The 25,727-nt window shown below is 50.9% G+C and overlaps 1 protein-coding gene across 4 annotated transcripts in view; it reads right to left on the bottom strand.

The window, feature by feature from the left end:
- The window catches only part of SLC4A3 (solute carrier family 4 member 3), a 34,179-nt gene that overhangs the window by 8,085 nt on the left and 367 nt on the right, over nucleotides 1-25,727 (bottom strand). Inside the window, exons 1-15 of one of the 4 annotated variants that reach the window (XM_063161964.1) lie at nucleotides 25,436-25,498; nucleotides 20,454-20,594; nucleotides 19,074-19,230; nucleotides 15,196-15,530; nucleotides 14,616-14,758; nucleotides 13,842-14,053; nucleotides 7,919-8,070; nucleotides 7,115-7,295; nucleotides 6,444-6,579; nucleotides 6,169-6,343; nucleotides 5,667-5,763; nucleotides 3,785-3,969; nucleotides 2,019-2,232; nucleotides 1,490-1,711; nucleotides 1,024-1,172 (exon numbers count right to left, since the gene is read on the bottom strand). In XM_063161964.1, coding sequence (XP_063018034.1) covers nucleotides 1,024-1,172; nucleotides 1,490-1,711; nucleotides 2,019-2,232; nucleotides 3,785-3,969; nucleotides 5,667-5,763; nucleotides 6,169-6,343; nucleotides 6,444-6,579; nucleotides 7,115-7,295; nucleotides 7,919-8,070; nucleotides 13,842-14,053; nucleotides 14,616-14,758; nucleotides 15,196-15,530; nucleotides 19,074-19,230; nucleotides 20,454-20,507 — 2,412 coding nt within the window. In that variant the 5' untranslated portion in view covers nucleotides 20,508-20,594; nucleotides 25,436-25,498. Of the gene's footprint in view, nucleotides 1-1,023; nucleotides 1,173-1,489; nucleotides 1,712-2,018; nucleotides 2,233-3,784; nucleotides 3,970-5,666; nucleotides 5,764-6,168; nucleotides 6,344-6,443; nucleotides 6,580-7,114; nucleotides 7,296-7,918; nucleotides 8,071-13,841; nucleotides 14,054-14,615; nucleotides 14,759-15,195; nucleotides 15,531-19,073; nucleotides 19,231-20,453; nucleotides 20,595-25,316; nucleotides 25,361-25,435; nucleotides 25,499-25,727 lie in introns of those variants that run through there. The other 3 variants (XM_063161966.1, XM_063161965.1, XM_063161967.1) reach the window with 3 other exon arrangements.

The following is a 25,727-nucleotide window of genomic DNA, read 5'->3' as shown; positions in this document are numbered from 1 at the left end:
GAGCATCCTGCTACATCCCAGTGCATAAAGGCCACGATCTCACACAGCACCCTGTGTACAGACAGTTGTATGTGCGTGGAGAAAAGGCCCCAGGCTGCCACCACAGAGGAGACCATCTCCACTGCATCTTCTCATCTACACACCCCAGCTGTTTCCAGGACAAATCACATCCCTCCCCTTTGCAGCCTCCCTCAGTACCACCACAGGCAGAGGTACTCCTCTGTACACAGTGACTGGACAAAGCAAAAGTGGTCAGTGAGAAGTGCAGTCACAGGAGAGCAGAGAAATTCCCACTCTGCAATAGCATCACCAGCTCCAAACTCTTGACAAGGTGAAAATCGAGCTGTAGAAAAAAACATGCTTTTTCAAAGACACAGACATGCTGGGAGTCAGAGAAAAGGAGAAGAATTAGATCCACTGCTTGAAGGTACAGTGATACAGGGATGCTTTCAAGAGCAAAGAGGTCATGCTACTTGAGAAAGAAACATATGCATCCTGGCTGGCCAGGATACCCCTCCACACACCCTTGGGCTCATCCTTAGAGTTGGGAGTAATATATGTGGCACATCCCAAATGGGTGGTACACTCAATGTTATTGAGCTCCCATAAAAGGAAACCTGACAAAGATAAAAGTAGTGAAATGGACTTCAAAAGAAGCCCCAAGAACAATAAAGTTTTAGGATGCAGCTACAAGTGCTCATTATCCCAATGAGCTGCAGCACAGGGCTGGGAGACAGTGCTGTCCTCACAATCAGCATGTAGAGGAGTGCTGTTATCAGTGTCACATCTCAAGGGATTATGGATACAATGGATACAGCAGTGGGAGGTAGAAGTCCTTGTAGTGGGACCTGCCAAGGGTCAGCAGAGCCAAGGGCAGCCCTGGCTGAGCTGAGAGCAGCCTGGAAGGACTCAAAGAGTTCACAGTAACAAAGACCCTTTGTATAGCTGAGAAATGCCAGCTGCCCTCTCCAGAGCAAGCACACAGTGAGCAGGTGCCAAGCATAGACACTGCCTCACATTTACCTTGTAAAAAGCTTCTTCAAACACCAGCAGAGGCCCTGAGAAGCCAATGACCAGGAGTGGCTGGGCTCCAAGCAGGGAGAAGAGGATCCCTAAAACTGAGGTGGAGATTATCAGCTCGGAGACCCCCATGAGACCCTCAGTTTTCTCTCCTGGGAAAGAGAACAATGTATGAGTGTTACAGCCCGGACACAGGCACCATCACCACAGACAGGCAGTTCTCGACAGAGGAGGCAGGTCCCCATCCCATCAGTCAGAGGTGCCCTGTGTTAGGCAGGGAGCATGGAGGGAGCCCTGGCAGCCGAGGCTGGAGAGGCCAAATGGCAGGGAGGGAACAAGGCAGCAGCTGAGGCACAGCACTACCACTCTCCCTGAGTGAACAGCACCAAAGCCCACCCCAGAACAGCATCACACAGACACAGCCAGTGTCCCAGAGTGCAAAGAGCAGACCAGAAAGCAGGCCCATTACCTAGGAGTCCCCCGAAGGTGATGGCAGGAGAGAGAGCAGCAAAGTAGATGAAGAGAACGGCTGCGAGACACTGGCTGTGCAAGGCGTCTCTGATGTCACTGAGGTATTTGGGGTACCTGCGCTTTATGTCCCGAACCAGACCTCCAAAAAAGATCCCGGTTCGCTTCAAAGGGTCATCCTCAGCTTCCTCCTCTTCTTCCTCAGCTTTCACTTCACACAGCTCTGGAGGTGCATGGAGGGCAAGGCTTCAGCAAGGAACACAGCTGGGCCCTTGGGCTGTCCCTCTCCCCAGTACCTCACAGAGCAGCACTAGCCTGGTGGGCCTCTGCAACAGCACATCCCACTGCCTCCAGCTGTCCCCAGCCACCAGGGCTGCCCACAGTCACTGTCCTGCTCCCCTTTCCTGCTCCCCACTCCCCACTGCAGGAGCCAGGCCCTGCTCACCCTTCTGCCACGCTCTGGGAGGGGAGGGCCCATTGGTGCACACAGGGCACTAGGCACAAACTTGCCCAAATGTGAATGGAGAGACCTTTGGCTTCCTGAGCAGTGCCCTCCTTCATGGACTTCTGTTCCCTCTCCTTCCTCTTCTTCAGCAGCAACTTCTGGAAGGTGGCAATGGATTTGAGCAAGTCTTTCCCCTCCACCTCTGATGGGGGAATGACAATGCTGCAGTCCAAGAACTCGTTGATTGCATTGAGGAGGTCTTGACGGTCATCTGCCATGTATGCAGCCTCATGGAAGTGCTGGAAGGGGCAGGGAAAAAGAGAGAGGGAGAAGGGTCATACCAAGGCTAGACCCAGCTACTACAGCCGGGAAAGACAATGCTTGCTGTGATCTTTAGAGGAACATTCTCCCCCTCCATCCACTACTCATCTCACTACTGCCACTCTGTGACCCACACTCCTGAATCCCACCTCCTGTTTCGAGGGAGAAGCTGGTAGAGCCCTAAAGCATCACAGTTAGAAAGCACAAGAACCACAAACTGAGCAGGGAGCATAAGAGATTCTTGGGAGTGTCCACATGGGAGACAGAAAGAGAGCAAGAAAATAGGCATCTACAGCATGAGGGAAGCCATGCAAAGGAAACTAGGCAGAAAAGGGGAGATATTTCTGACAGCTAGAGCAGGCTAGCAAGGAAGGACTAAGGAGACCGGGCAGGGAGCTGCTGGCAAACAGGTGGAAGTGCTGCAGTGCCTCTGGAACACGCCTCCAGAGAAAAGGCTGGAGGATGATGAATGAGTGAACAGCCTGTAAAGGAGGTAGGGGACAGCTAAGGTCCCTGCAGCACACAGACTCCCTGGAGCCACAGCTTCAATGTAAATGATACTGTGCTCTCTCCACGGCGCCAGGACTGTGTAACCTTGCTGTGGCCAGTCCTGGCTGCAGCAGCTGGCTCTGCTCTTCCAGCAGGAGCACCAGAGACTCAAATGAATGAGCTCAGCCCACAAACACAGCACTGGAGCTGGAATGGCACCTCTCCTCTTCTGGCTAAAAACACATTCTCAGCTGAGCCCCACACAACTTCAGGGAAGGAATCTTTCAGTCTTGCTGCCTCTAATGCACTTTTTCTGATTGAGCCTTTTAGTCTCCAGTTCAGTGAAAGTTGTGCAATAGAGGCAGTACAGGAAGGTTTGTTACTTGCTTATAGTTACGTGGCACCAGCAGGAAGGACCTGTGAACCTCTGATCCTCTTGTGCTGGATGTATGCAGCAGATGCTCAGATTGTCTTTCCTTTCTAAGGTAATCAATTTCAATTTCTGCCATCTAGACAGATGGGGGACTTCTAGCAGTGCACTTGCTTGGGTGAAAAACCTTACTGTCTCCTCATCTCTCCTATATGGATATGCTCCTCTGCATGGATGCCCCAGCCATGGGACTCAGCTAAAAAAGCTCCATCTAAACACCTGAAAACAGTCCCCAGGAACTGCTGGGTTTTTGTTAGTGTAGTCCAGGCCAGGTGCCATGGTCACAGGCATCACTCAGCCTCCCCACCTCTCTGTGAAATGTCAACTGAACACCACTCCTCTAACCCTGGGACATCCTTTTCTCCTGCTTTTACTCATGGTCCCTTTCTTCACCCAGCCTAGCACACTCTGTCCCAGCCAAATAAGTGTCTGTCCTACTCTTTCCTCTCCACTGGAGCATTCTACCTTGGCCAAGCCAGGCTGATCTTAAAAATCCCAGGTACTCACACCTGCCTACCCCACCTGAGCCATTCCGCAGCTCTCATCTAAGGGCTGTCTTCTGAGGAGCCAGCAAAGCTCCCCCACAGCATCACTGCCCACCAGCTCCTCACCTTGTCAGACATGAGGGTGGAGATTGAGCGGCCAATTTCGTGGTAGTCCATGTTGGCCTGGCTAGGTCCCAGCAGCACAAAGATGAATCTGACAGGAATTGGGACCTCCAAGACAGATTCCAGGAAGACAGCCTCATTCAGTCGGACGAAGGCCATGGTTGGCTGCTCCAGAAACTGCACACAACCTACCAGGGGGCAATGTTTGGAGCAGAGTTAATCATTGGAGTGGGCTGTACTGGGCTGCCTTTAACAGCAGACAGGGGTTTTGGAGGTTCCTACAAGCCCTGCAGTCGTGTACTTTCTCCAGACCACAGACACAGCACTGAACTTCACACTGAGGACTGCTCCAAGCGCTTCACTGATCATTCAAAAGCAGTGCTACTTTCTTTAGCCTCCCAGTTAGCCCATTCTCAATCCCTACAGATGGGCTCTATTTACACTATAAGGGTCTAAGTTTAAATCAGAAGGTTTTTTTCCCACTTATGGAAGGAAACTTTTACATGTTACTTTTATCAAACAAACTTCTAATCTCATCAAAGAATGAAATCAGGTTTGTTTGACATGACCTATTTCCCATAAACCTTACTGCTTGGTAATAATTACATTCATATTCTTTAGCTCTTTAGTAATTGAATCCCATATTAGCTCTGCCACTATGCTGGCCGAGAAGGATGTCAGGTTAAACAGCCTATAGGAACTGGCTCACTGTTCTCCCCTCCTTGAGCTATGAGTTTTCTCCGTTAACTGGTATCTTCCCTGTATTCCTAAACTTTTTTTTTTTTTCAGAGAAAAGTAAGTCAGTGCTCTAAAGACTCATAGGTGCAAACTGCACATTTTGTTTTACAATGTCTGCATCTCATCAGTGCTTGGCAGTCTCCTTGGTTCCTAACAGATTGGGAAGTACTCCTGCATCCTCCAGCACACCAGCCACTCCCTTCACATACCCAGCACAAATGTTTATTGAATACTGGTATTTCACTGGCATTATTACTGATCTTTCTGCCATCTGTGTCCAGCAAAGAGCTGTGCTCTATGTCAGGCTGGCAAATCTGGGCCTTCTGAGAGTCAAAGCAAATCCCAAGACACAGCCTTAGCTCAGAAACAAGCCAATGTTTAGTTATTTGAGTACTCAAAAGTGCACTTATGAACCTGAGTTGGCCTCATCGTGATTAAGCATCAGTTAGGTTGAGCTGCCAAGTCTCTTTGCCTGAGCTTTTAATCTACTGGGTAGACAATGACATTTATTTTGCTTGTAGTGTAGTTTGCTGAGAAGTTAATGCCAGCAAAGTGCCAAGAGGAATACTCTTGCAATCAGAAGGCACCAAGCCCACTGATGCTCAGGCCTGTCTGCTCACAGCCCTCCTGTACAGGGAAATATGTCCTGGTAGTGCTACAGTCATTACCTGAGACCTTGCCACCAGCCAGGCCCTGCTTCTGTCAGCTCAAAGCTTGCTGGCACACACAGCCAGCAGCCAACACTGGTCAGGGACAGGGCCCAGCTACTTGCAAGGTGTTAAGAGGCCAGACAAGAGAGCAGCAATGGTCAAGGGGCGGGGTGATGGCTTGGCCATCAGTCCCTCAGGCACCACTCACCTACTTCTGAGCTGCAAAACCAGACATACTGTGAGCCTTCCACCCCTAAGTTGGGCCCCAGCTCCCAGGAGCAACATCAGTCAACCTCTTTTTTAATTTAGGAAAAGAACTAGCCTGGGAGGCCATATATCTGCTATACACAAACAGAAGATGAACCATCACCAAAGGAGGGAGTGTACCAGGCTCATTCCCCAGCTGAAAACGTATGAGAGGACCAAATATCCCAGGGGAATGAGGACACACCAGGATCTGCACTAGTCACTGGGGGACTCTACATGCCACCTCTTACCCACAAGCACCACTGTGGCCTCTGCATCTTCAGGGATTTTCTCCATTAGCTTCAAGTATTTACGATGGCCCTCAGAGTTATGAAGATGTGGGTTTTTCTGCCAGGAAAGAACACAAATAAGTAAGGGTGAAGTCCCCATGCTTTGGTCTCCCTACACAGCCTCGTACCCCACTGGCACAAATGCAGCTGGGCTTGCCTTGGCTGCACACCCAATGCCTGCTTCACAGCAAGGCACCCTCACAGCAAAGGCCACCCTGCAAGTGCCAGGGCTGCTGCTGCCACTACATGCTCAAGCAGACATCTGCACACAGTGCAAAGCCATAACTAGGTACCAAAATCATAATGCAGCAACCATTGCAGTCCAGTCCAGTGCTCCAGGTGATCCAGTCCTTGCATTACAAAGTTTCCCCACAAAGGGACTCAGAGGTGGGCACCATGGCCTGCCAACAGCTGTCCCCAGAGTGTGGAAAAAACACAGTAACCCCCCCCAGGTCACCCTCACCTCCTTGCACTCAGTCTCGTTGGCCTTGGGGTCAGCCATCTCAATGCGCTCCTCCCCCATGAGGGGCACACATGTGTCCGTGGTGTGGTTGTGATGGTGGTTCCCCACGATGGAGTTCATGCTGGAGCTGGAGTGGTTCCTCGGGAAGAAGCCCTCTTTCTCATCATTGGGATGGCTGAGGGGAGAGTGGTGGCCATGAGGTGACGTGCCTCCCTTGCCACCTGGGGCTCACAGGTAACCCCCAGCCCTGAGAGCACGCACCCACATGCACCCACCTGTGCTTCAGCAGCAGGGCACGCAGCACGTTGGCTCGATCTTCTGCCCTGATCTGGTCAGAGATGATCATGGTCTCCACCATGAGGTGAGCAATGCCAGGCAGAGTGGTCTGCTCCAAGTCAAGGAGGACAGCACCTGCCAGCATGAGGGGAAGAGCCCTGCTCCTAGAGTGCAACACTCCCCATTGCATTCACACTCTGGGGACACAGCTGTTCCACCAGGAGCCAGGCTTTGGTTGGGGTACAGATTCAGCTGAGAGATTCCCAAGTGCCCCATGTCCTTTCTGTAAACCCTTGCCCCAAGAGAACCCAAAAGCTCCAAGATGCAGTTGTCATTCTGGTATCTCCTTTCATTTCAGTCTCCCACTCTGACCAAATTTACTGACCTCATCAAAGATGGTTCCAAGGCCTGCTGGCCAAGGCACAGCTGGGGGTTGCAGCTTCCATGTGCCTGAGACCAGTGAAGCAGAGTGTGGAACTAACACAGGCACCCTTGAGCTAATGCAAACCCTGAAAACAGGCTGCAGAGTGTGTCTCCACAGACCCTACATGAAGCCTGGACACAGATGTTGTTTCATGCCTCCAGTGAGGCACCTAACAGTGACAGAAGCTATCCAACAAAACCTGTCCTAGAGCAAGAGACAAACCCTGGTCTGCTCTTCCTCACTCACCGTGGGCAATAGTCTTCCTGAGCTCCAACAGACTGCGGAAGGACAGTGAAGCCACATGGGGCTTCCCCCACCTTGCTGTATCCTCCTCCACATCCTCCTCAAACTTGATCCAGCGGGCTGTCTCCCTCCAGTGCATCTCCTGGTTCTTATCCACCACCAGCTCATTCAGCTCCACAAACACCTAATGTGGACCACAAGGACATGAGATGCATACAGCTCTACCAGCAGCACACAGAAAGCCTCAGCTCTCTTCTCAAGGTACTGCCTGGTCTGACAGGATACTGGAACAGACCTGCCATGGTTTAACCAGAGGTGTACTGCACAGAAGCAGCCAGGATAAATATCATTGACAGCATGGCAGGAGTTTCCATCAGCACATGGAGCACCAGAAAGCTCCAAGTCACGTGATGTGGGCAGAAAGGAGAGAATAATGCAATGCAGCATCCCTTTCTACCAAACTGCTGCAATTTTGTCCTCTGCCTTCCTCTTGGTGTCCCCCTAATTTTCCCACACTTACCAAAGATAGCAATGTTACTGTGCTGCCAATTGCCACAATAACATCACAATTTCTGTGACTTTTAAATGTCTTTCCTAAAGTCAGAGCTTTGTGGTTTCAGGGAAATCTCCCCTTATATTGAAGAAAGTGTATTTTCAGCTCTCATGGTAATGGATAACAGCATGAAATGTCACCCTCAAGGTCATGTAAACAATTAATTATATTGAAAGACATCACTTTATGAATTGCATGTTTCTAGTCCTGATTTATGGCTTCTGAACAAATGTGGGAGGACAGCACATGGATACCTCGTGGGGCTTTCTATCCAACTTCTTCTTCTTCTTCTTTTTCTTGACAGATGGAGTTGATGCTAATTTTTTGCTTGTCCTGGTGACCTGACTCCGAGATGGTTTTTTCATAAGATGCCTCCTCACACCTGGGTTATCTTCAAAGCGGTGGCCTGAAGACATAGGAAAGGAAAAAAGCCACCAATTTGTCTAGTGGATATACACTGTCTGGCAGGGAAACACATCCAAGCACGTCCTTCTCTCATTAACTTAGGCTATCAAAGCCCTGGCAGCTGTAGAACTCACCACACTCCGCCAGAATTCTGAAGATCCTTTCTGCCTCATTTGCCTACTTTCATCTCTTCCAGAGATGTGAGCTAACCTCTTTACAGAGAAGGCTTCCTCCTAGGCTGTGCTTACTCTTGGAGCTTCATCACAAATGCTTTTACTCGTGGCACTCAAACAAGTGGTGTGGGAATCTTCCCCATAATCTCCCAAAAAAAGCAACCTGCAGCCTTGCCTGCACAGTTCTGCACCCACCCAGCAAAGGCAGGCACCTAGCTGGGCCTCACCCTTGCACCAGGGAAGGTCTGGTGCTCAGCAAGCATGAAGGGCAGTGAAAGGGAAGGCTATTTAGCTGCTGGTCTGGGAGACATAAGGAAATATCAATGTCTGTTTTATTTAATTGTGTGACGAGACTGTAGGATAACACTGCAGCCTGGGGCTGGCTCAGAGGCTGGCAGTGAAGTTGAGCTATCGCTGCTTCTAAATGATCCGCAGTGCTGCTGTAATGTCCTCAAAAAGGTCTGAGTTAGAGACTGGCTGGCTGAGGCAAAGCCTCACAAAGGCTGTTAAGGCTGCTCCACAGACCCATCACTGTGCTGCTGGCTAGCCAGTGCCCACCAAAATGCAGCCACAACCATGCCAGCCTTTTTGCAATGCCAGAGAAACAGCACCAGGCAACAGCCTGCCAGGGAGGATTTCCCTGGACACTACCCAGGGACAGCAAGTGTATCTTTCTCAGCACAGACAACCCACAGGAATGTGGAAACCCTCAGAGCCTCATTATAGGATGGGCAGGCTCACCCAACTAGATTATGGAGTCAGGGCTCTTGCTCAGCTTTGGTCAATTGAGGTTTGCTGGCTGTGCTTGTAAGACAATGCCAAGGTCTTCTCCCTGGCAGAGCAAGGGCAGCTCTCCATTGGCTGGGGTGAATGTTCTACTTGCATACAGCTTTCTGCACCTAGCTTCAAGACCTGCAGCTTCAGGGTATGAGAGACAGTAAAAAGCACAGGGTTTTACATCTGAGTGGCCTCTTTGATGTTGCAGAAAAATATCTGTACACCTCTGGCATGGAAAGACACACCCAGCATCAGGCCAGGCATACCATGGCCTTGCACCTTGGAAATCTGGGTCGCTAAATTAAATATAAAAGGAATCAATACTGAGCCTGAGGACATTTTCCCCCATTGGCTGCCCTGCTGATGCACGTCCTGCTGATGGTGGGACTCCTCCCTGCTCCACTTACTGCCCTGCAATGTCGATAGGAGCCAATACCGGCCCAATAACCACCACGAACGTTTCTGGGAGCCGGGCACGTGTGGGGCTTCCATTGAGTTTCACATGGATTTCTCCGTTCCTGCACGCACAGCAGCCACTTCAGCACACTCAGTATGAGCTCATGCATGAAACAAGCAGTCCAGCATGCTGATGATCTTGGTATCTGGCACCTTTGCTCCAATCCCTGCAGCTTCTGATTCTCCTATGCACCCTGGGACTCCTTCTCTCTGTGTCCCTGGAAAACCAGGCCCCAGGCACACTCTACTCAGCAAGACAAAGGACAGCAAGTTTTCCTCTCAGCAATGACAACTTATTACACAGTGCTCTTTAACAACAGCCCTAGAAAGCATCCACAGTCTTAGCCAGACAATGGCTGGAGGACAGATAAAAAGCAAGGAGCCACGTTTCCTGACAGCACCTCCAGTGACTCCCACACTCAGTGACAGGGACAGGAATCAGAGTGTTGCAGGGTCAGAGAGCATCAGTGAATGCATATCTCCAGAGCCCTACCTACAGCAGACTAAGGAGAGATCTACTTTGCTTCTCTTCCTTGGTAGTGTTTGTGGATATTGAGATGCCAGCTGGGGGATACAACTCATAGGAGCAGGGTGGGCACCTGGTCTTAATTTAGGAGAACCACTGGCTTAGGGAGTCCCAAGCAGAACCCAGCTGAAATGCTCCAGGCTGCTCTACAGAGACCATTTCTGGTGCCTTCCCTAATGAAAGTCAAGCTCAAGAGAGCACCTAAAATTCCTTATTCAGGACAGGATCTTAGACTGAGACCAAAGGGTGATATGCTCAGGGCATATACATCTGTCATTTTTGCTTGAAGCCAAACTCCCCAAGGAGTGCTGCTCTTGCTGTAGCTCCTCTCCAGTGCTCCCCAGGATCTGAGTGTGAAAACAGTGACATCAGAGGACAGACTGCAATTCCTGTGGTAGCTCCACTACAATGAACTGGTATGTCACCCTCCCACACAGCATCTCCTACAGTCTCTTTCCAAAAGATGATCTCGTCACGTTAGCTTCCACAGTCAGATTTCTTCAGATGAACATCTGAATATGACAAATATGACTGCACTGGTTAAAGTCTTCCCCAAGAATGCCTTCGCTAGCAGGCAATTGCCTTCAATTTACACCTTCAATAGCTCCTGCTCCCCTCCTTTCATTTCCCTCAATCCACAAGAAGGAAGACCAGAAAGAGGCATCCAAGTATTTGTATCAGTACTAGACAGCAACCTGCTATCCTGGCATCACAAGGATAATGCACACTGCCCATTCACCCTAATGCTTAAGCTATAGCAAGAAAAAGGACTTTAAACGCAGACTCTTGAAATATATAAAAAGATACTTCTGGAAAAAGCTACTGCCCTGTCATGCACAGAGCCCAAGTCTCTCCTGGCTGATGCTGATTTCAGTGTGATAGGGATAGCTCATCCCTGCTGCCAACCAGGTGCCAGGTACTCTCCACACTCTCCACACTCTAAACAGTTAAAAGAATGCAAGGAGACCAAGGACTCCATTCTGTTCAAAATATATTCCTCCTGGATCTGAGCTGGTTCTGGAAGAGACATTGCCATGGAGTAAATAGGTGGGCAAGTGGCACTGGCTGAAAGTGAGCTGGCTCTACACAAAACAGACTCTGGTGTCTCAGCCATGTCTGACTCTGCCATACCTCTCTGCAGGATTGATCCACGATGTGGATTCATTATACAATTAAGAGTTTACTGTATAGAGCACCTACAGTATTAGCCGTAGCAATCAATGAATGTGTTAACTACTAGAAAGCCCATTTTCCCCACTTGGTAAGTGATGCATTATCACACCTTGCAGGTGATCTGCCCCTTTTACCTTCCCAAGAATATCCATGTTTTCCAAGCTGAACCTGGAACAATTTATTCACACTTTTAATTTACAGGTCATTCAGCTTGGGACAGCTGATGGGACCAATTTGCTCCAGGTTTCTATTTTGAACTTTGCTACTATTATATGCCCTATCAATTTACAGTAACAAGTAGCAAAGTTGTTAATGTAACAGCCAGAAGCTAATCCCCACTAGCTGGTCCCTGCAGAAGCACACAGGCAGACATTTTTTCCTGAAGGCTTATAAGGATGGAACAGATGACAAAGAGAACACAATATTGGGACTGAAAGGCAGGGCAAATTAAGTTTTTTGCCTGAGATCAAACAGTCTGTGGCAGAGGCAGAAGCTGAACCGAGGCATCCTGAGCTCCAGTTACAATCACTCTGCTTTCCCACTCTTCTGTGTATAACTGTTTAGTGGGCTAGTTCTGGGACACCACCCTCCCATGTGCGCTCCTAAAATCCCTTGAAAAATTAACACATGATCCAGATGAGGACACCCATGAGCCATGGCTATGAATAGTAACACTCCCAAGGTGGGCTACCTTTTAGCAACAGGTACCAAGGGAGGAGCCCTGAGAGAGATGGGAGTGAGGCTCTGGTTTCTGCATGGTCTCTGAAAGAGCTCAGAGATTGTTCTGCAGGGGATGTGAAGGTACAGAAACAGATGCAGAGAACAGGAAGACATTCTTGACTCTCAAGATTTCTATTCTCTCCTTCCCTGCTTTTCCCACTCTTGCTTCCTTTCTTCCTCTTTTCTCCAGGCACACCAGCCAGCCTGCCATCAGCTAGTTTCACAGCCATGTTCAAGCATGCAGATACAAAGACTAGGTTATTTTTTTTCCTTTGGGCAATTAGGCTACAGTGCAGAGCTAGAACCTGATACCACCTCTGCTGTCAGATCTGCACCCTAACTCAAATTCCAGGAAAAAGAGCAGCAGCACACTGTCACCTTGTGCTACAAATGGAAGGGGAAATCTCTTTGTCTTTACACACCTCAGAGCAGCTGCTTTTTCTCTGCCCACAGCATGGGCCACATCCTGACAAGCACAAACAGCAAGATGCAGCTGCCTCTGGAGCTGCTCGAGCAAGACACACAGGGGAAAGCACCTCAGCACTACAACACAGATTGGTACCAAGACCTCACACAGACACACGGGCGTCAGGCAGCTCCTCTGGTGTCCCCAGACACACAGTGGGGCAGACTGTACTTCCTCTAAACCAGAAGACCAACCTGACATGGAGAGGGTACAGACAACAAACACAGGAGGGGGTTATGCACTGTAGCAGGGGGCTCTGATCTACAGCTGCAATCATGGGGTCACTGCTCTGGTACTTACAGGTGGGCTCCCCGCCTGGGTAGCCCAGATGGTTTCTGATGGCCTCCCATAAATCATAGTCTTCAAAATTGAAGGCAAATTCATCAAAGTCTTCATAGCCGAGTGAGTTGCGAATACAGGTGCTTATCACTACCTCCGGGCTGCTGCCCCCTTCTGATTCCTTTGCTGGCTCCTCTCTCTCTTGAAGGGTTGTCATGTTGTCCTTGTGAAGGTCAGGGGTCAGGTGTCATGAACGACACGCCTTCAGATGAGGAGCCAGGACAGGCAGGCTGACGTGTGGGAAGCAAGCTGCCCCCCTGGGGGATTCAGCACAGCCCTGGGGCCAGCCCCGGTGCCTCGCTCCCCTGCTCACGGGGCATGAAGATGCCGGCTGCAGCAGCCCCGGGGACTGATGAGGTTCCAGGAAGCCTGGCTCCACCCAGGGATGCTTCTGTGGGGGGCTGCCCACCAGCTCCTCCAGAGCAGGGTCCTCGCTTTTCCGTGGGGTCTTGTGCCAGATGCCCAGGGATGCAGCACCCGTGGCCCGGGCACAGCCAGGCTGCATGTGCAGCACCGCTTTTCTCCCTCACTCCCCTCTGGTGTCTCCCTCCCTCTCCAGCCTGCAGAGCAACCTATTGAATTCTCCATGTCCTCAGGCCCGGAGCGTGCATTTCCATGACGTCTCTGTCTCTGTCCTCGTGCCACGCACAGGGGCAGTCCCCCTCTGAGGCGCTCCAGAGGAGGCAGCTGCCTCTGCCAGGAGAGCAGAGGAGAGGGGCGGCTCCTCACCTCAGGTTTTTGCAATAGCAGAGCTGGCAGTGTGTCATACAGAGGGCTGATCGCTGGGAAAGTGTGTCAGGAGAGGAGAGAGCTGGGTCTCAGGGAAATGCTGGGAACCCTGAACTGGAGAGGACAGGGGGGTGGGCGGTGGAGCAGGCATCCATGGGGTAGGTGGGAGTAGAGATGCTGAAAACATAAAGATCAGCACTGTGGACAATACAAAGCTGACAGAGATGAGACACTGATGGAAAAGAAGGATGTGGGGAGCAGGAAGGTGAGGACCAGGTCCTGTGGCAGGCTGAAGACCATGCCTGCAGCTGCTAGGGGAGAGCCAGAGAAGCATGGGACAAAGGGACACCAAGAGAAGCACAGGACAAAGGGACACAGGCACTGGTAAGACAAGTAGTGTTGTAAAGCCTCACTTTTCATGCCATCCAAGTCAGCAGACGCCAGCATCTGGGCCTCGGCCTCGTCAGTGGGGACGCGCTGGTAGGCCGCGCTCTCCAGGGTGGTCATGCTGCCGATGCACATCCTCTCCTTCAAGTCATAGGTACCCCTGGGGCCGCTCGCCACCTGGCCCCAGGCCTTGCGCTTCTCCCACCCACGGGACAGACGCTCTCGAGGCCCGGGGGGGCTGTAGGAACCAAAGAGACTGACAGTAGTAAGCAGGGTGAATGACAATGGCCAGTGGCCTCAGGGGTTGGGGTCCCATGGCCCAGCCCTGACTGGCAAGCCCCTGAGAAGGAGCAGGTCCAGGAGTCATCTCCTGCTAAACCTGAAGGCTGCTCCTTCTGCTCCTTCTCTTCCCTACCACAGAGTGGGATCAGCTTGTGCCCAGTGTCAGGGACCTACCCCTGAGTCAATGGCCTCATGGTCCCCTCCTGGGGCTTCCCAGCTTGCAGCTCAGCATGACAGCACAAGTTAGCTGGGAGGAAGGGTACTCCAGGTGTGCAGCCCAGTGCCTCTAATCCTGCACTATGGGGATCTCATGGAGGTTGCAGGAGTCCCATGGAATCATCATCCCTCCAGAGAGCAGCCCTCTTGCTCACAGATGCTCTCCCTCTGGGGCGCATCCATGTCCATTCTGACTCAGCATGCAAGTTTGGGCTAAGCACAGCCACCTCCCCTGGGGACAGACTCTGTGCAGTGACCTTGAGCCAGGGAGAGCAGCAGGCAGCTTGGCACTGCTCACCTACCTGTGGAGAGAGGCAGGGCCCTTGTCCTGCAGCAGGTCAGCAAAGCGAGGCATGGGGGACAGGATGCCACACTCCTCCTCCACGTGGAACTGCGCGGGGGCCGCAGTGCTGCTGGGCTCCTCCTCATCGCTGCCAACGGTGAACTGCAGAGACAACAGCCCTGACAGCAGGAGCTGGGCAGGCAGCCTTCACCCCAATCCTTGGCACACGCATCCTCCCCAAAATGGGCCACAGTGGCTCTCCCCACATGCCCCATACCCTGGGACTGCTCATATTGAGCCCTCCACTGTACTATAAAACTTAAGAACAAGACACACTGATCTTCCCTCATGGGTCTTACAGCCTCAAAATGCTCATGCACACCCACCCCTGCATCCATACCAAGCAATGACTTACCTGTCACTGTCCTTTGGCAGCCGTCTCTACCAGACCAACTCTACTAGGCAAGGACAAAAACACTCTTCCCACAATACTGCACAGCTACAACTTCTTATCCCTGAGCAGCAACTTGCTGGCACCCTCCTACCACCTCCCTCCAGAGACTCCAAGCCCCATCCAGATAGGCACATCCTGGCCTTGCCTTTGGTTTGCTTGGGGACTCCAGCTTAGGGGATGTGTCCTTCCCACGAGCTTCAGCCTCAGATTTTACAGAGATTTCTTTCTCCTGGACCTCCTCTGCCTCAGACTCTCCTTCTTCCTCTTCTTCTTCTTCCTCTTCTTCCTCCTCTTCTCCTCCCTCCTCGTCCTCTTCCTGGATGGTGGGGGTCACCTCCGAGGGAGGTATTGAGGTTTTCTTCTTTTTCCTCCTCCTTTTTTTCCTCCTGCTGGCACGGGGTGGCCTCTTTTGGAACTTGAGGGCAGAAGGGAGGTGAGTGGAAAGGGGATGATGGATGTGGTGCGAGGTTTGGCGGTGGACTGAGAGAGAAAAAGAGAGTCAGGGGCAGGAAGAGGCTGGGAGGAACCTGCCAGGCGCCCCTCCAGGAAACAGCATGGTCTGAAGATCAAGGGCCAGGAAGGGCAAGGAGAGCCACCAGCCCACAGGGACATAGCAAAGCTCTTTCACTGATGTGGCAGGCTGTGTCCAGCCTGGGATAGGTGGGGATAGAGCCCCTGTGCAATCCCAAACCACCCCAACACAGCTCCACTGCCTGGGGGAAGGCAGCACTCTCCCTGTGCTGCCAAAAGCCATCTGCATGGCTGTGCAGAGCTGCAGTGACCTGCCACGGGCAACATCCTCTTCCTAAACATGGGGAAATGTTTCTTGCATCCTCAAACAAGCATAATTTGGGCCCTTTACAAACTTTTTAGGGACATTAGTTATTGGTTAGGCCATGGCTTACTGGTGGACTTGGTGTTAGGTTTACAGTTGAACTTGGTGATCTTAAAGGTCTTTTCCATCCTAAATGGTAATGATTTCTTTTCTGCATAATGTTTCTTTGGGTTGAATAGACGTAGCTTATTTATCCCCCAGGCTTTGACAAAAAACTCCTCCTACACAGCCACAGGAACAACAGTGCAGAAGTAACCTAAGTCCAAATCCCAGGTACTTTGAGAGTATGTGTTGTACCAGCCTCTGAAATTCAGGTTCAGTTAGGAGGCTGTCTTTTAAAAACCAGGGTAAAGAAACAGGGCAGAAGGACTTTTCTTTAAACTAATCTACAAAGAGAAATTCATACAGGTTTGACCTGGGTGTCATGGGAATTACAGAATGAGAAGAAATTAAGGACATTTCTGAGCCTTCATTCCAAAACAAAGGCAACACACCAGGCAAGGAAGAGGGTAAGTTCAGCACCCCACTGTGAGAGAAAGAGAAGCCATTGCTGCCAGGGCTAGCTGCAGGCACAAAGCCTCCCACGGACAGTCTACAGGACACACAGGTCCTGGGGCTGCACCCAGAGAGGCTGAAATCAGGGGGCACCAGCCACTTGGCAAGGGGGTGTTGCTCGGCAGCTCTTCCTGAGCAATTGTTTCCAGACGGTTTAGGTTTGGTTCCTTCCCAGCTTTCCTGTGACATGGCAGCAAAATCTGTTTATAGTGAAAACTACCTTCAAAGGACATTTTCAATGTAGGCTGTAACCTTCTCCCTGGGAGAGCCAGGCAGGTTCATTGTTCTGCTGTCATGTTTCCTTTCCTTTGGTTTCTCAAGTCTTTTCTTCCTTGTTTCCCCCCTTGGGAACAGCAGGGATATTTCACACATCCCCCTGTTTCAGAAGAAGCAGCTTGTGGCAAGATTTGACGAGATTTAGAATGGTCAGACGTCTGCACATTGGAAAGAGTTTGGGCTCTTTAGAAACACTTTTCTCTCAAAAGTGTTTTTTTCTTTGACTTAACTGGGTGTGCCCTATTTCATTCACAAGATGTGGAAGATAAACCCTCCTGTCCTGCTGCTGTACTTCCATAGCATGCCACAGGTAGGTCAGGCACGAATTTCTAATATAAGAAGCAAGGAAGACCCCAACTATACACATGTTACTCCTTCAACAGCACAAAGCTGCTGATGAGGACACAGCCCATCTTTCCCTTCTGGCTTGTTCACTTCAGTCCAAGACAGAAACATTTATGTTTTGGATCAGAAGGAGACTGAAGCCTTGGGCTGCAGGGAAGGGTAGTGATGGTGTGTGACCTGGCACAGAAGAGGGGAGCACTGCTCTCCTCTTCACCCCTGCACTCAGCCTTCCTCAGGTCAACTGATCACATCTCCACAGAGGTGGTCTGCAGGTGGGAAAAACACACCTCTCCCAAACACGAAAGGATTCATACCTCCCTCTTCTTCCTCCTTGTCCTCCTGTGCACCCAGTCCCTGCCCTCCCTCCCTGCTCCCTTCCTTGCACTGCCTGCCTGTATGGAAAGTTACTGCCAAACTAGTGTCCCAGATGTTTGATTACATCTCTTGGTGAACTTGATACAAGAGATATGAAAAAATAATTTAGATAAGGAGCCCAGAAGGAAGAGCCTACATATTAGGAATTCCTGGCTTCGACTGAGGCAGAAAACATTTCTAAGCCTAGAGAACATTCACCTCTATGGGCTGGTAGGTTATCTTTAAAAGTCTAATGACCTAACCAGATCTTCCAGCTTTATGAATACAAACTGCATAAAACTTTTGATAACCAAGGTTGATGTAGCCCTACACAACAGAAATACATCAGGAGTTCAGAGGAAAACAAGCTTGATTCTGACAAAAGAAAAATTATTCTCCTATTAATAAGGGGAAAAAGCCCAACCCCAAACAGTACAAATCTCTAGTTAAAATTTTCAAAAAGCTTCTGCCATGCATGCTCAAGCAGATCATCCATGTCCTCCAAGCCAACCTGCACACCTGTGCACACAGGCAGAGCTTCTGAGCAGGTAGGTCCTACAGGACAGGAATTCAACCCACAGCAAAGCTATCAGCACCTTGCAGCCATGTGCACGAGTGACTGTGAGCCCAGATGGGAAGTGTTATTTAAATGGAGCCTCTGTAGAGAAATGACACAGGCAAAAAAACAGCAGCTGAGGTGCACTACAGTAATAGACTTTTACCAGCAAGCTTTTATAACAGCCATTGGAAATGAGTGGCCAAGCAGAAAACAGCCTGATGATGTACTTGGGACATAATGTTCCCAAGGTTGTAGCTCATCAAAGCCAAACTGGAAAAGAAGCAATATGTGACTGTGCAGAGCCACAGACTGGGAAAATCTCCCAACCACTGCTACGTGTCTGCCACACAAACAGGCTGCTGGATGGGGGCCTCTTCCTGCCCTTCACTGCTGTTACTACAAAGTAACATCACCCACCTACACCAGGCAACAGCTTATGGTCACTCTTGTCAGTACATTCTCATCTAACACACAAAGTGACTTTGGGCAGGCCAGTTGCCTTCATCATGAAAGAGCAGACAGAGGAATAGATATGCTGCTCAGATGAATTCAGGTGAGATAACTACAGCACTTTAAATTCACACTCCATTTTTATTTTGCAGTTCCTTTCTTTGATCAGATAAGCCCAGTGGATTCTCGAGTGCTATTTAGAAATACACAGGCATGTCTGACTGGAGCCATCTGCTCTCAGACTGGGGAGGACAGCCTGGCTTCTGGTCATGTTTGGTTGTTTCTTTGCAGCCACATGGAAGAAAAATTGTTTCAAAACTGGAAAATTCAACTTGGAGAAGTAGCTGCAGAGGTCTCAGAGACTGGTCTAGAAGGTGAACAAACACCCTGGGCTGAGCTACGGCTGCTGGGTGGGCTGTGCAGCAGCTATGCCTATGGAGACAGAGAAAACAGGAACAGACTGGAAACAGGCCATGGGCACTGGTGCTAAACTATGTGTACACAGCACCTTGGGAATGCTCTGGAGGAAGGAAGTGAATAGCAGGCTAATACAATCTGCAGTCCTGGCACAAGGCTGCAGAGCACATGGGACTGAGAGAGGGCTGGTGGTGAGGGTAGAAGGGGGTACAACGTTTCGAAACCTACATACATTCAAAATCTCTCTCACTGTAGCTGCGACTTTGCTTCTCCAGATTGCTTGATGCTGACTTGCTTATCAGGTCCCCAAATCTCTCGATTGACAAAGTCTTATCCAAGTCCTCATCGTCCTCGGCACCAGGAGAGGCTTTCTCTGCGTCATCTCTGCCCTGCACAGAAACCGCCAGGTAAGAATCAAACACGGCAGACCCCTAAAGCCCTCTGGATCCTCCTGCCCTTCCAACAGCACCAGGCTCCATACAACAGGCCTGGGGCACAATGTCTCACATAGAGGCACAGCTCTGCTCAAAATCAAGTGCCAGAACAGACCATCAAGCTCCAAGGCACACTCTGCAGGGATTCCTTAGTGGTCCTCCACACCTCTCTTGAGTGGCAGGTATCAAGGGAATATGCCAGCGCCAGTTTTCCCGTTACAGGAAATGCATAGCTTTTGTTTGGCTGGAATTGCTCTCTCCTCACATTTAACTGCTGCTCTCTGGTCTTCCCTTTGCCCAGTCTGCCATCTCTCTCATTCTTAGACCTCCTCTGTATTTCCCCTTGGGAGACAGCATCCCTGCTCTGGTAAGTTGCCCTTGGGTCAGTGACTACCCTGTGCCTTCCCACCTCCCCTCCACAATCTAGAGACTCCCCATTCCTCTTGGATGCCTTCTTCAGGCTTTTCTGCCCATTTTCCTCTAGTTTCAGACAATGGGAACTTCTCTGTCTTTTGCTGGTGGAAGTGCCCTGACACGAGCATCACCAGGTGCCCGCTGGCCTTTCTTTCTTTCTTTCTTCCTTTCTCCTGAGCAGCTGCAGCTGGTAAAATTTTCCATCAATATAGCCGAAATGCCAGCGTGGAGCTGTTGTGGACTCCCGTGTTTCCATGGAAACAGGAGGAGGCCCAACTGTGACAAATCTGCTAGGCAGAAAGAGGGAGCAAGGCAGCTTTAGCTGAGAGATCCCTCTCCTCGCATCACTGTTCTTAGCTGTGGCCTAGGAGCAGCTTTGTGTCTGTGGGTGAGACTGCTTCTTCTCTCACCTTAGCACAGGTGTCCCAAGCCCAGCCTAAAGAGGGACAGTCTGTTTTCAAGCAGCTCAGCCCCTCTGTCACTTGTGTAGCCTACCCAATGGCATGTGGAGGCACAGGGACCTCAGAGAGCAATCTCTGGCCTTTCCTGGGCTGCAGTTTGCTGTCTGTGTGCTGAGGATCGAGGCTCATGGGCAGCTCGGTGCAGCCTGTCGCGGTAAGCACAGCTGTGTCTCCTGCCCTGCTGCAGCACGCTGCCAGGACACCCAGGACACCGGCCCTGCTCTCAGCCAGCAGGAGCACGGCCCCCGGGGAAGAGACAGCCCCACTGCTGCTGCTGCTGCTGCTGCTGGATTCCCAGCTCACCTGCTGCAAGTTGATGAAGACATCTCCTACGGGAGGGGACTCTCCAGCTGCCATTTTGGTTCAGGACCTAAGGGCCTGGGCAAAATATCAACCCTTCTCTTTCACCGGCAGGCACCCAGCAAACCTGGAGAGTGGCATAACCTGTGGAGAGAGGGCAGGACAAGGGAATGTCGTGGGAGACTGCTGGCCACTGCCCTCAAGCCCCTGGCTCCTGATCCAGAGGTCACCTCAGCAGCCCCTGGAGAACCTCCCTGGCATCACTAGGACAGGCCTGTCCCCAGCAGTGTGCAGGGACAAGTGGCCCAGCCCATGCTGCTTTGGCCACCAGCCCCCGCTGATCACGGATAAATGGGATCCTGTCCTTCTCTGAAAGGTCACAGGGGCCAATGGAGACATCAGCTACATATAGCTCCTGCATGGGCTGTGCAAGGGAAGGGAAAGCTTCCTGCTCAGCCATCTCTACAGCAGCACACCAGTGCAAAGCTGGGGCGTGACTGACCACCAGGGAAAGAAAAAGTGGGAGAGATCAGGTGCTGGGGGTACATGCCAGGAGCAGGCAGCAGAATGGTCCTGTGGCACCTAGCTTTAACTGGACAGATCCCAAAAAAGGCCAGAAGGAACCACAGAGAGAGCTGTGCAGACCACAGAGATAGGACAAGGACAAACAGTTCATCATTCAAACGCCACACACAAAACAATACATGTTACAAGGAGACCAAGGCTGCAGATCTGTGCTCTGTCAGCACTGGCAGGGCTAAAGGACACACAAGTCCCTGAGGACAGCACAAATGAACAATCTGCTCAATATACAACTGCAGGTGAGGAAGGCAAAGAGGTGCTATGCTTGACAAGGACAGCAATACAGACTAACACAGAAACACCTCAGGTCAAACCATCTACAGCAGCAGCACAGCCTAAACAGCATGGGCTGCACTCCAGGAAGAACTGGAGATGATACAGAGGCTGGCACTGGGAAGATCCCAAAAAACTCATCTGAAACAGAGAAGATGTAAGCATATACACAGTGATTTGGGCACAGGGAGAAGCAAAGTGTCCTCAGCTCACAGCACAAGAAAAGGGACATTTGTTAAAACTACAAGGGTAGAATACAAATGAATTCAAAATTGACAAAATGGTTTTTTTTCAGTGATGTCATCAAGAAGCAAAACACTGCAATGTCAGAGGATAGCTTGGCCATCTCTCTGGTAACAACTTGTATTTATGGCAAATAAAATTAAGAGAAATTAAACCCATCTTTCAGAACAAGCTATTCTCCAGCTATGAAAGCTTTGGAGTAAGTACTACAGTCCATGTCCTGGCTATCTGCTGAGGGGCTTCTTACTATCTCATCTGAAGTACCTAGCATGGGACACTGTTCAAGACAGGTGACCAAAACACTAAAGATTGTCTAAGGAGGAAACCAGTAAGGTCACTTCATCATTCCTTCTGTCTTTGAAGATCTCCAGAACGTCTACACTCTGCTTACTCTGCCAACATGAAGAGCTTATTCAAATCAAAAATCCCAGGGCCATCTGTAAGGCAAGATTTTGAGGAGCTAATCTGACCACTGATGAACGATGGTCCTTTGCTCTACCTTCCTAATTATCAGGAATGAGGCAAAACATAATGGAAGAAACCCCTGAAACACACTTCATTGGACTCATCACTAATTTCATCCTCAGTAAGACATCAACAGCTCACGAGAAATAGGCTGCCAAGACAGACATCTAAACAGCAAATGCAGCAACCAGGCCATCCTTTTAGTAGGAGACATGATAGAGAAAAGGTTAATACCTGTCCTTTTTTTTAGCTTTATTTTTTTTTTTAATTTAATTCAAGAAAAGAGTATAATTCCATTATAAAACAAACAGCAGTACTTTTGGAACTGAAGGCAGGGAACATTTTATTCCAGTGGGAAGAGCTGGCAGGGGAGCCTCACTTTGCAGGGCCATGGCATCACCATGGTTAAAGAAAGGATTAGACATTTTTAAGGAACAGAACAGTCACAGCTACAGAATGACTGAAAAAAAAACATGTTGCAAGGACTATAACTTAGGGAGTAAAAAGATAATGGAGCTTTGGACAGCGGGTCCTGTAGAGGCAGAATCCTTAATACTTAGCAAAATGGTAAGGGTAATTTAACAAAAGAAATACTAATGCTCAGCTTCACCTCTGTGCCACTAACATGCCTTGTGGGGCCTTTGAAGTAAACTAAAACTATCAGCAGGGCTGTGAAGCAATGTGCTTTGTTTCAGGGAAACCTTAGGTATGTCTGAAGCAAGGCAGAGGCTCAATTTTGTGCTCTGGGAGGGAGGAAACTCACATCCTGGAGAACTACTGGGTGCAACATATTTTGCTGACACCAGATTTCTAAGATGTTATACTGAGTTTAAAACTACAGCCCGACTGCCAAAGTGAAGTTAAAAGGGAGGGAAAATCCAGCACCTAGTCTTTCTTTACCCATCATAGCAGCACATTCAGAATTATGCTGAAGCCATCACTCTAATGAGGCTGAACAGCTAAAAGCCAGACAGTTGTAGTAGCAGTAAGAGAGCCCTGGGGACTTGCTTTGAAATTTCAGAGGGACTGGGAGATACCCACGGGGTTTCCATCAATGAAAGCACGATGCAGTGTGTGGGCACCTCAATCTGACAGGACTTGGGGCTGGAAGGCTCTGACGCTTTGGGGACGAGAGAGGAGGTGAGGATGAGAGGTGTGTTCTCTGATTCTAACCCTACCAGCTCTCCTGGTCCTGAAGAATGGAGAGCCCACAGCCCGAAACACTGCTGCTCCCATTCAGCACATTCACGGCTGTCCACGGCCACTAGAGGCCACTTGCCCCTCACTTTGTGACACCTCTGGAGGAAGGTGGGATGGAAACCTTCAGGATCCTGCCTGGCGTTTCTACCACCCTCAACAGATGGAGTTCAGAGAAGAGCAAAATTTTGCCAGTGGGCCAGAGGGATTGATTTATAAGGAAAGGTTAGGAGCTAATTTTATCTAGCACAATATGGGATGACTAAGATGGGGATGGAACAAACCAGCAGTCTGGAAAGATCTCAAGGATGTAAAACACAACTGAAGATTATTTTTTTGTCAGGCAGCCCTTCATAAAGAGACTTAAGAATAGGTTAAAATTGAAAATAGAAACTTAAAAGGAGTATCAGGGAGAATTCTGCTAATAAGCACCATGCTGAAGTGCCCAGCCTGCTGGCATCACTGCCTGGGTTGCCTTAAGAAGAGCACACGATGAAATGGGAAAATAAAAAACCAAACACCACTAAAGAAAAGCAAATGACTGATACCTTCATCCTACTGTATCTCCTGGTTATGGGGAGTACGTGATTCAGCATTCCCGCTAGAAGTAATTTTCAGTAATAGAAGCGTCATGCCAGCAGGCCAGATTCAAAGGGAGGCCAGAAAAATCCACAGCCTGCCAACCTGTGTGCACTCACACATCCCTGCTCTCTCCAGGAGCACATCGGTAAACAGAACTGGCTCACAAAAACCACCATACCTTGTACTGACCATTGTACCAACCACCTAGGCTTAAGGGATTCTGAAGGAAAGTGAGCAGGCACATCCCTGCGATGCTGGCAGCTACAGCATCTCCCACATGTTGATCACAGGGACTCCAGTGGGGCTCCCCCTCATCCCCAAAGGCTGCTTCACAGTGCCAGTGCTTCCCTGTTTTGCTGAGAAAAACAAAATTTGGCACACCTTTGAGGGCCAAGGCGAGCAGTTCACGCTGTCCCTTTGTAACAAAGATGAGTCAGTAACGCTGCAGGCAGGCTGCCCCAGCTCCGTGGGCAAGCGGCTGCATGGAGACAGCCATCAGGTCCCACATCCATCCCCTCAGCTCTTCCTTAATCCCTTGGCCATTGGCTGAAAATAATTTAGCTGTGGAACGTCTAGACTAGGAGTGGATGTTAAGATAGGGATAAAGCCACAGGGGCAAAGCTGGTTTGAGGATAGGGGAGGAGAAGGGACTCTGGCTGATAGGCACAGACTGGAAGAGCTCACAAAGGAGAAGGATTAGAGGCCTTGGAAGATTTTCCTGGGAAGAAATACTGATGTGCGTGTCCACAGAGAAAAGGAGCAGGAGGGGTGCTGCTGCATACATCAAAGCATTTGGATGCTACTGTGACACTCACAGCCTCAAAGCCAAACAAAACAGGAGTGGGCTGCGCTGCCCCTACCTCTCCTCTGTCATGGCAGAGGAACAGGACACACATACCAGAATGAAAAGGCAACACATAAGACAGTAAACACACAAAGTTTTGTGGCACAAAGGTTTTAACCTGTAGATCTCTCTCCCACATGGCTATGTTGAAATCTGTATTATTACACAAACACTTTAGAAGGCTTAAATATTTCAATGAATCCTCTACTCCACTGAACTACCCTGGAACCATCACAGCCATTCACTCCTAAAGCACTGTCTGTTGCGTGACTCTCCCTCTCAACAGGCCCTTCACAGGGTACCAGACGGGACGGAGCCTGCACGGTCCACAGACACATAAACGAACACACGGAACAAAATTCACTCCAGAAGGAAGTGCCAACACCAGACAGTAACAAGCCACCCCTCCACTGGACGTACGGACGGCTCTGACAGACACACGTACAGTCGGGGAAGGAAAGGGACACAGACAGACAGCCACCGGGGTCACTGCACCACCTCCGTGCCGTGCCGTGCCGTGCAAGCCCGTACGGTGCGGAGCGCGGGACTGCTCCAAGCCGCGCCGCATCCAGCCCCGAGCACCGCGCTGCGTGCCGTGCCCCGTGCCATGCACCGCCCCGCACCGTGCCGTGCCATGCACCATGCCCCGCACCGGCAGCCACCCGCACCGCGCCACGCACCGTGCAGCACCGGAGCGCTCCGCAGACGGGCCGGGGCAGGGCAGCCAGGCGGAGCTGCTGCAGCCGGGGCAGCAGCGCAGGTACAACCCACCCCCCGACCCCCTCCCTCCGGCCCGTACCTCGCACCGCCGGAGCAGGAGAGCCGCCCGCCGCCGCCGCCGCGCCGCGCCCCGGCCCCGCCGCCGCCGCGCTCCGCCCGACACGTGCCGTGCCGCGCCGCGCTGGCGGCGGGCGGCGCTGCTCCCCGGCCTCCCGCCGGCCCGGCCCGCTCCGCGCCGAGCGCCGCCGCTGCCGGGCCTCCGCCGCTTACCGGGAGGGCTGCGGGGCGGCGGCGCGGGGCGGCGGCGGGGCGGGGGCCGGGGGGCGAGGGCCCCGCCGAGCGGGAGGGGGACGCTGGGGCGGGCTCCATGG

Source organism: Melospiza melodia, chromosome 8 (genome assembly GCF_035770615.1).
Source record: "Melospiza melodia melodia isolate bMelMel2 chromosome 8, bMelMel2.pri, whole genome shotgun sequence".
Classification (NCBI taxonomy): domain Eukaryota; kingdom Metazoa; phylum Chordata; class Aves; order Passeriformes; family Passerellidae; genus Melospiza; species Melospiza melodia.
Note: the sequence above shows the minus strand (reverse complement) of the source record. Positions and strands in the feature narration are given on the sequence as shown.